At 43.2% G+C, this 9897-nt stretch overlaps 2 protein-coding genes across 5 annotated transcripts in view; one reads left to right on the top strand and one right to left on the bottom strand.

Moving 5' to 3' along the window:
• The window catches only part of smim14 (small integral membrane protein 14), a 7613-nt gene extending 3101 nt beyond the window's left edge, over positions 1 to 4512 (bottom strand). The window contains exons 1-4 of one of the 3 annotated variants that reach the window (XM_068592012.1): positions 3300 to 4512; positions 1546 to 1642; positions 765 to 813; positions 500 to 654 (exon numbers count right to left, since the gene is read on the bottom strand). In XM_068592012.1, coding sequence (XP_068448113.1) covers positions 500 to 654; positions 765 to 813; positions 1546 to 1620 — 279 coding nt within the window. In that variant the 5' untranslated portion in view covers positions 1621 to 1642; positions 3300 to 4512. The other 2 variants (XM_068592010.1, XM_068592011.1) reach the window with 2 other exon arrangements.
• A 170-nt stretch (positions 4513 to 4682) lies between these two features.
• ube2kb (ubiquitin-conjugating enzyme E2Kb (UBC1 homolog, yeast)) lies at positions 4683 to 9799 on the top strand. Of its 2 annotated transcripts, XM_068592008.1 has the most exons (8): positions 4683 to 4882; positions 5812 to 5905; positions 6011 to 6069; positions 7139 to 7221; positions 7323 to 7422; positions 7531 to 7659; positions 8233 to 8321; positions 8667 to 9799. In XM_068592008.1, exons 1-7 carry the CDS (start codon positions 4820 to 4822, stop codon positions 8305 to 8307), a joined length of 603 nt encoding a protein of 200 aa, XP_068448109.1. In that variant the 5' UTR covers positions 4683 to 4819; the 3' UTR covers positions 8308 to 8321; positions 8667 to 9799. The 2 variants fall into 2 exon arrangements, with proteins under 2 accessions (XP_068448109.1, XP_068448108.1); XM_068592007.1 differs by having other exon boundaries at positions 4685 to 4882; positions 8233 to 9799.
• The last annotated feature ends 98 nt before the right edge of the window (positions 9800 to 9897 follow it).

Raw genomic sequence — 9897 nt, 5'->3', positions numbered from 1 at the left:
TTACCCAATAGGCCGGATTTTATGGACGCGATTTTGACATGTTACAGTAAAAGCATGGGTGTAAATAATACAATTATTGACGGGTGAATGCCATTTATCAACTTCAGTTTCAGGGTCATGCTGACTCACTGTCATTGGGAGAGGCGTTACTAACACCAAAAGGTAAGCCAAAACGTCTGCTGTAAAAAGGGGCTACAAAAGACGACGCAATAGCAATAACAAACAAATGTTTTTTTTAATAAAAAAAAAAGGACAGGAATACGAGGTACTGGCTTCACATTAAAAAATAAAGGATATATAAAATATATCATAATGGTATTTGATCAGGGATTTTTTTATGGATGATAAGTGTATTACGCAGCTGTGCACAAAGGATTTTCTTTTTTATAACCAACGATTAATTTCAGGCGTATGAAAGCATTTTTTCTGCATACTGACGCACACTGAACCTACGTGCACAATATCTATGTTACGTGGTCGCGCTGCGATCAATACTGACATTGTGGGGTCCGGTAGGTTTGCCTGTGGGGCGTCTGTTCCTGAGACTGGATGGGCGCAACAGGAACAGGAGCATAGCCAGCACCGCCCATCCCATCAGGACCATGGGAAGGGTCAGGTCCCCGCCGCCGCCGATTGGCCCATTGGGACCCGGCACTGGAAAACAAACGCATCTTTGCACTTGTAATCCATACTATGTGTTTTTGATCCCAGAACACGACACAACCCATTATGAAGAACAAAAACACTAATGTGCTCATACATACATTCCTGAGGGCAGTTGGTGTCTGTGCAGTAGGACTGAGATTGCCTGAGCTGAGGGAGACATTACAGAAGGAACATAGGAGATTTAATACTAGAGGAGAGCAGTAAAAATAATTTTGATGTTACCACTGTCCTCATCTAGTGTAAGGAAGAAAAAAAAACAGTCTATAAACCAATAACACGGACACAAACTTCAAGCTCCAAACAAAACAAAAATATACTCGACAAATTTCTGACATGCAAATCCTGTTAACATTCTCTCCTTATTTGGGCAACACTCTTTTCTCCCCTCCACCCTCAGGGTGATTTTACGCTCTGAGCCATCTGCAGCACGCCACGCAGGTCACACCTGCGCACAAAATGAGCCAATGAGGTCACCTGGAAACCGACACGACATCATCACAACTTCAACTCTGTCTACACAATGTTGAGCTCTTCTTTTACACGGTCCATTATAGAGCTGGAGAACATTTACAACGCCGTGAATGGGAGTGACACATTAAGCATGGAAATGCTAATTAGCTCTCTGGATGAACACCAAGCAGGAACCAGGATGTGCTGACTCGGTGCCAGTTGGTAGCTTTTCCTTTCCTCCTCTCCAGCTGGGACTTTCATTTGCTTGCTAGTTTTGACTCCATCATTAATCTCTCCGCTTTCTCTTTTAGACTTTGGCGGGACATTACTCATACTTTGCGTGGTGCACCTGGATTCCCTCTTCCTGCGACACAACCCTGTTATAAGCCAGCCACTTAAGTTTTCAAGCGATAGCCATAGGTCCCTCACCAGGTTGATGAGACGCCTCATGGCATACTCATGGGTGCAGACGCACTCACAGGGGTCAAAGCCTCCCTCTGCCATTTCTCACCAGACGGCGTCCACCCTGGAACAAAAAAAAAAAGTATTGTCTCTAACTAAGACCAAGTACACGAACAAAGGAGAGAAACCTAACGCTGCCTGTCGTCAGTGCTGTCCTTTACTGTAGTTTCACAGTCTAGAGGGAGGACACTGTTCGGCTAAGGACCGCCAGCACTGTCTGTGCCTGCGTTATCTCGCTGCATGTAATCTAGTTATTTGTTATTGAAAATAAACTCTAACTAGACCTTTATTGACAACGTACCGGAGTAGATTTTGGCGTTGTCCGTGCGTTACCAACACGTAAACGTCTCGAACAGTTTACAGTGATGGTGCACTTGTCTTTATTACAACATTGATTAGGAGCCACAACATCAGGTGAGAGCTGAAGATAGTTTTGCAATTGTTATTGCAAATGTTGCTTAGATTAGTTGTAGGACAAATATACAGTCAAAAGCATAGCTGCTGTGGGTACCTAATCAAAGTTATCCAGGTCTATACTGAAATATCAGATCCTACATTTTTAAAGCTGGTAACATCAATATTTAATCTTTGAAAATTCACTTTTTCTTTTGGCCCACCTGCAACTGTGTGTATTGTGTTCCAGAATCTACTAGCCATGCAATAGACTGCTGTTGTGGTTGTTTTTTTGGCCACTTGCATATTTTATTGGCTGATGTAATTTCCACTTTGATTGGCCAAACATTTCTTTCTTCTACAATACTGTCTGAAAAAAAAAACCTTTAACATTCACAAACACTTATACACACTGTAATATATTGAGATAGGCTGTTTTTTTCCACTGTTCTGTCTTTTATTTGCACTGTCTTTGTCATGGTGACCTTTCTCGTCTTCTTTGTGTGTGCATAATGTTGACTAACTTGTTTGCACTGCCTAAATGTTCAAGGATTGAGCCACTGCCGCTAGGGAACTGAAACAGACACCATATTTTGCATTTCTGTTCTGCAAACCTACAAGTATTTGCAATGTCAGCCCATATACATCTGCCTGAGCGAGTTTCCTGTACAGCTTTAGTCAAACGTACTTGACCTGTCAATATTTATATAACAATGTAATTTACGTTACAATGTGTGGTGGACGTTGTGCTGGAACACACAACTCAAAATAAAAAGCTGCTGAGTGAACACACTACTGTCACTGTACTAAACATACACTTTGCATCGCTTGTACTCGAATTGCCATAGTCAAACAAAACAGCACGAGCGCGTTATATTTTCCATGGGTGGCTTCCTGCATATTTCTGGAGTGACGAACGAACAAAGTGGCCGGTTTTTACCTCGAGCCTGCTGAAAAGCCACTCAACGGAAGCAAATCAGCGTTCCTCACACAGCGACACTTACGTTTTATAGACACGCAACTATTATAATAACCATGTTACTGGTAATGTAGATCTTGAACTAATTTAGCTAACAACAGACTATCTGCTTGCTAACCTAGCGAGCAACAAAAACTCACCGGGTTGACTTTATATTTTCCTCTCGACTCTTAAAAAAATGGATATACAGCAACAGATATTTCGAGAAACTGCACCGAAACACGACTTACTTGTGCTTTGAAGACGTTGAGGAACCGAGAAATGTATTTAATGGGCCTGGGCTGCTCCGCTGTTCCCCCCCCCCCACCCCACCTACAGAAACCAATAAACTGCAGACATGTCAACCTACCGTCTGTGTTTTGTTGGTACACGTGAGCCAACCAGCGAGTCTTCGCGAGAGACATCCGGGGTCTGCACGCACGTGGCGATTCGGACGTTCCCCATTGGTCCAAATCTTTGATGGACGGGACTTATGAGCCAATCACGGGAAGAAACGACTGCACAGTCTGGATAGTAAACAAACAGTTCGCTGCCTATCGTCATACAGAGGCAGGCGGACCGAGCCCCAACATCTGTGCAGTTGTGTAACCAAATATACCGTGATGGAATGTAACTCGAATACTGTACTTCAATTGTATGCTACTTTCTACTTATATAACAAAACATAGCAGCCAACTTTTACTCCAACACAAACGTGTAGTTACTTTGCTTAAATAATATTAATAATCCAATATTTTCATATATTGAAAATATTGACTTTTACACCAGATTTGAAAACAGGACATTTCCTTGAAACCCTACTATACTTCATCCACCACTGCACCAAAATATAAATACATAATGAAATAATATGTTTAACCATTATGAAATATGTGCATAGTAATTAACATTGACAAGAGTGGTTATTAGTGTAGTAAAAAGTACAGTATTTCAATATGTCCTACATTGGCTTTCTCCTCTTACTTTTATGTCACCACTTTATAAGCCATGTATTAAGAAACTAAAGCAACTTTAATGGAAGTCGATACCAAAGCCATGAAAGCAGTTGGACGGTCAGTCGAAGAGAGATTAGTTGAAGGGTCAGTTGTTATATAAGCAGTGATAGAAGTTGAAGAGTAAAAAAAGAAATGTGTTGAATCCAACAGCTGTCTTCCCTTAATTGTACATTTTGCCCCATAACAATCAATCACGTAAAATCTCCATTCCAAATCAGAGTCAGATGTAAAAACCTTGTCGGTCTTATTCCAGTGCTAGAAAATAGACATTAGATGTTTTTTCAAACATGCCCTTTCAGGACATTTCTCCTCATGTGCTGAACACAACACAAACCCATGAACCAGAGCTCATTAATGGAACTTCCAGTTTTTACTCCATTTAGCGGCACACACTCTCTATGTATGCGTGTGTGTGTGCGCGCGCGTACACTGTATGTTCTGGACTGCCTAACGCTGTGTGGCAGTCGACGGCGACAGCTAGCTTGTCTGTGAAGTGAAAAGAAGCGGTGGTAGGTGAAAGTGAAAGAAGAAGAGCTCTGCAACTGTAATCAGCACCGGAGCGGGCAGTCCCCTCCACACACACACAAAGACAGATAACACGCGCGCGCGCGCACACACACACACACACACACACACACACACACACACACACACACACACACACACACACATATATATACACACACACACACACACATACACACACACACACACACACACACACACACATATATACAAACACACACACGCACACGCACACACACACACACACACACACACACACACACACACACACACACACACACACAGTGTGTGAGAGAGAGCGAGGCCCCGGGTCTGGCTTTGAGGCAGCAGCAGTTCAGCAGACACAGCCATGGCTAACATCGCGGTCCAAAGGATCAAGCGGGAGTTCAAAGAAGTTCTCAAAAGCGAAGAGGTGTGGTAACGTTTCTGGCTATTTTCTTTTCTTCTTTCCTCACTTCGATTCATCTTGTTGTTGTTGTTGTTGTTGTTGTTGTTACTGTTTCAACTGAACTAATTAAAACGCAAGTGTCTGTAGCCGTTATGGCAGACACCAACATTAGCCGTTACCTAACGTCAGGTCCCAGTCCGGTGTTGCTGTAGGTCAGGCCTACACAGGAGAACTTCAGCGATCGTTAGCTCAATGTCCGCCGAACCGATCCTGTTATTGTCAGGTGGGTGTGTTCAGGAAACACCGAGGATTCAGCTCCGCCAACTGACAGGCCGCCTGTTTTTAATAACTTGTGCTGCGTACCTGCGGGTACCTACCTAGTGAACATAAACATATTATATGGACAATAAACCGCCTAATAAAAAGCCACCATAGGTGTTTACTGACGACAGTTAGCCATTAGCTCTCCGAGTTAGCAGCTCTTAGCTTGCTAACGGCAACGGTATTTTGACATCTCCACCTCAGTTAGCATTAGCCTGTGGTCTTCGCGATATAGGTTAACCTTCACGAGCTTATATTTATTTTCTTAGTTGTTTTTAATAGGGGAGGATTTAAGTCGTTAACAGTGTGTATTGTCGTTCTACCGCCTGTCAAGTCTTGTTATTGGGAGTTTGTAGTTATGCCAACTTTTGCTAGCTTGGCTCCAGCGCAGAGCTCTCTACGTTGCTGACGTATTTAAATGTCCCAGTGGCCCCTGTTGAACTTCTCATCAAACTTCGACGTGCAGTTCTGCTGCGCCTTTTAACCGCCGACATGTCTGCCGCTTTCACGCGCGTTTGTAAAAGTATGTGCTTTCACACTTCACCGACTTGTCAAGACACGGCACTGCGAGTAAGTACTGTGACTCCCGTGGAGCGCCGTGTGGTAACGTTACCTTCTTGTTGGTCCCGTAGACGAGTAAAAACCAGATCAAAGTAGATTTGGTGGATGAGAACTTCACGGAGCTGAGAGGGGAGATAGCGGGTCCTCCCGATACACCATATGAAGGTATTGCCACAGACCCGCAATCACAATGACCTGACAACATCTGCCAAGACACTTTAATGTTAGTCATGTCATGCTGAAACATTTCATTCTTCATTTCTTTCCAAGGTGGCAGATTTCAGCTTGAAATAAAAATCCCAGAAACTTATCCTTTTAACCCTCCAAAGGTACGTGCTTTTCAGTTGATCCAATCTAAATACTACTGTTTCTCTCACGTCCAAGTGTTTTTACAGGCACACCGCCATCCTGGATTGGAGTCAACACGTTCTGCTTTCATCAAACTTATATATACGCTCTTAATCCTGTTTTAAGAGCACGGGCATGACATCCTCTACAACAGTGGTTCTGGGACTCTTCATCCCCCCATAATTACAAGCTGCGACCCAAATCGAGGAACAATTTCAACTTCTCAAATTTATTTAATGAAAAGATGGTGCAGTTTAAACCTGAGATAGTTCAGAATATGTATGCCAACACAACAACTAGTTTAATGATAAAACAAAACGCAACTGTTCCCTTTTACACTCAATTAACTGCATTTGAATTAAAAACCGAAAAGTGCATCTTCAGGACACAAGGTATTACAACATGCATACATAATTCAGAATCTTCAAAACAGACTCAACAGCTTTCATGCACAAACAAAAGAGTCCAACAACTCAGAAGTAGTACATTGTAAATTGGATATTCAGTAGGTTGTTTAATTTATTTATTCGAAACACATAGACCAACCTGGCACACGCTGCTGAAAACATGGAGGGACAAGTGCAAAACAAGTTGTAACCAGAGCCAACAAAAAAACCCAGGCACCCACCAGTTGAGAATCACTGCTCTATCAGATAAGATCGCAATTTTACGAAGCAAAGTCGACGAATATGGTGATAAAATTAAGTTTCCCAATGAGTAGAGTTTATGGATAAAATAATGTTTTTGGCTCATCCGCTGAATGAAATACCTGACAACTTTTCTACCTCGTCACATTCCTGAAAATCTTATAAACCCCAATATTGGCATATTAGAAGTGTTCATTGATAACATAACCCACAAGAGCCTTGAAGTGACAGCTGCCGAGACAAATGCTATGACAGAATCCAAATATGATTTAAAGCCAGGGGATGAAAGTGTGCATTTAAATGTACCCACTGTAGCCCCCCCCCCCCCTCACACACACCCTTTCCTACTCCATAGTTTAACCTGTTTTAAGTAACATCTGTCTCTGTTATTACATTTTTAAAGGTACGGTTCATCACTAAGATCTGGCACCCTAATATCAGTTCTGTGACGGGAGCAATATGTCTGGACATTTTAAAAGACCAGTGGTGAGTGAGATGCATCTGAACCCCTCCCCTTCTCTTACTGCATGTTCCGGTGTGTGTGTGTGTGTCGTCTCAAATGCACTCTGTGTATCCATCTTGCTCAGGGCCGCTGCCATGACCCTTCGGACGGTGCTGTTGTCTCTACAGGCTCTGCTCGCCGCCGCAGAACCAGATGATCCACAGGACGCCGTCGTGGCCCACCAGGTGAGGACGATGTTTTTGGAAACACGCGGCCCCCCCGTTGTGCTTTTTACCTTCTTTTTTTTTTTTTTTACATCTAACCCTCGCTGAGCTTTCCATCTGCGTCCTCAGTATAAGCAGAACCCGGAGATGTACAAACAGACCGCCAGGCTGTGGTCTCACGTCTACGCACGCGCTCCCGTCTCCAGTGCCGACTACAGCCGCAAAATAGACAAACTCTGTGCGATGGGCTTTGATAAGGTCAGAATCCCTTTGTGTGTTCTACCATCGCATTCATGGATGTTGTCAGCTCGGTGTGGGACAAGAGAGTGGAGCTGAAACAGTTCACTGATTTAATAAATCACTCGATTGACAGAAAACGATAGACAGCTATTTTGATATTGATTCGTCATTTAAGTAGCTTTTTTTTTTTGTGGAAAAGATTTTCTTGTCTCAGCTTCTCTTCAAGTAAATGCTTTCAGTTTTTCTTCGTTATTTTGTGACGGTACACTGAATATCGGTTGGACAAACCAAGACATTTGAATACGATTGGCATTACTTTCACAGTATTCTGTTTTTTTACAGACTAAACGAAAAAAATAGACAAACAGTCATCGAACCCAAATTGTTAGTTGCTGCCTTAATTGACGGCATTGTTGTCGGAGCAACAGGGTTGTTAACATGGCACATATCAAAACATAGATACGATTAACAAAAAAAAGCTGCTCAAAAGTCTGACATTTGATGTTCATAATCGCGTACTGTAAAATCATTCTGAAGCTCATTAACTCGATCCTACAATCATTTTAAAATCCCATTTCCCTCCGCTCACAGAATGCAGTAATAGCGGCCTTGTCTTCAAAGTCCTGGGACGTGGAAACGGCGACAGAGCTGCTCCTCAGCAACTGAGGCAACGCAGCCAGGTGTGAGGATCCCGACCCCCCCCATCCATTCCACCATTGCCTGTTCTTACCCCCAACCCATTAACCACAACAGTCTGAGCCTCTTATAACAAGTTTCTTTGCTACAACCTCTACACTGGTACCGCCACCATTGCCAATCTGCACACCACCCAGTTGCCTGCCTGACCCCCATCGGTCCACTACGCCGTCTTTTCTGCCACAGGCATGAAATGTGTCTTTGTTATGAGCCACCAAACACTCACTCATCTTGTCTTCCACCCCCTTCATTCATATTAGCGCCAACATTTTTGTTCCTTAATATCGCAGAGTCAACTAACTGCCTTCCACTTGCTGGGTTTTCCACAGTTAAATTTGAAGGGAACCCATCATTCTGCTCCTCCCAGTACATCTCCAAAGTCCACCTGCGGCAACCAGTTGGACTATGTCAGATAATTCTCGTCCACAGACATTTAATACCGTAAAGGTCTAGCTGGATTATATTAACTCGACTGGATAGTGTCCTGCATTGAGCAGCGTAATGTTTTCAACTTTTTTTAAAAATCATATCACAGATGCTGCATTATTTTGCAGTTTTTTTTTTGTCTGTAGAATTAGAAATCACACAAACATCTGCGCATAAGGAAAAGTTATCTGTAAATAGGTGCGTGTAAATTTGAAAATACATTGGGATATACTTTCTTTTTCTTTCTTACATGGCATTGTAAAACAAATTATTTTAAATACAAACTATGCCTAGTTTACAATTATATTGGAGAAGATATATTTTTATGCTTTTGTGATCTATGAGGACTCCCTCTGAAATGGCCGGTTGTTTATTTTTTTCTTTCAAATTGTTGCTCAGACAAAGTGGGGACGGATATCACATGCCACCTCTTTTCTGCTGCGCCACAACTGTTTTTCTTGTCTTTCCTTGTCCTTGCATGATCTGTGCTGCCTTTTTTATTTTTATTTGGCCAAACGATGTGGTGATGCAGGGGGGTAAGGGGGTTTGGGGTCTGTTTCGATCCGGCATCCCTTCAGACTCGTGGAACTGGCAAGACATCCTCCCCACCCCCTCAACCTGTGGAAAGAGACACCTGGAAGCTCCGCCCTGCAAGCCACTGAAGCACGCGCGCAGTTTAGCACGACGTCTGTCGGGAACAGAAGGCTTTTCTGTCGAGCGTGTTGCCGGAGAGCGCTCTGTTTCTTCTTCTGCTCCGGACAGATTCGCCCAACAACCAACACCTTTAGAAGAAATGAGTGACCGAGTTTGCGATGCCGTTTCATTATTTATTAGACTCATTTCAGAGCGACCACGTTACGTTCAGCTGCAGGTTAAGGACCTTCTCGCCCTCTGGTGGGGATCATTCGGAGCGGGCGCTTCGTCACTAAATCACAGATCCAATCCCAACGGAGCTGGGCTCAAAAACATCGTATGCGCACAGGCGACGTCCCCAAACACGCTTTACTACACAGCCAAATAAAAAAATACTCATCGAGGTCCTTGAATGATGTCTGACGTGCCGTTTACAGAGGCTGGGACTCCTCTGAAGCATATAGCAGGCCTACAGTGTTATTCAGACATTTTTGATTTGTG

This window comes from Clinocottus analis, unplaced genomic scaffold (genome assembly GCF_023055335.1).
Source record: "Clinocottus analis isolate CAN_PGR_092001 unplaced genomic scaffold, fCliAna1.0.p SCAF_26, whole genome shotgun sequence".
Lineage (NCBI taxonomy): Eukaryota > Metazoa > Chordata > Actinopteri > Perciformes > Cottidae > Clinocottus > Clinocottus analis.
Note: the sequence above shows the minus strand (reverse complement) of the source record. Positions and strands in the feature narration are given on the sequence as shown.

Coding starts and splice junctions, on each gene's coding strand:
- ube2kb (XM_068592008.1), top strand. CDS start 4,820: ATGGCTAACATCGCGGTCCAAAGGATCAAGCGGGAGTTCAAAGAAGTT. Junction 6,070..7,138: donor ATCCTTTTAACCCTCCAAAG/GTACGTGCTTTT, acceptor ACATTTTTAAAG/GTACGGTTCATCACTAAGAT. Junction 7,423..7,530: donor ACGCCGTCGTGGCCCACCAG/GTGAGGACGATG, acceptor CTGCGTCCTCAG/TATAAGCAGAACCCGGAGAT.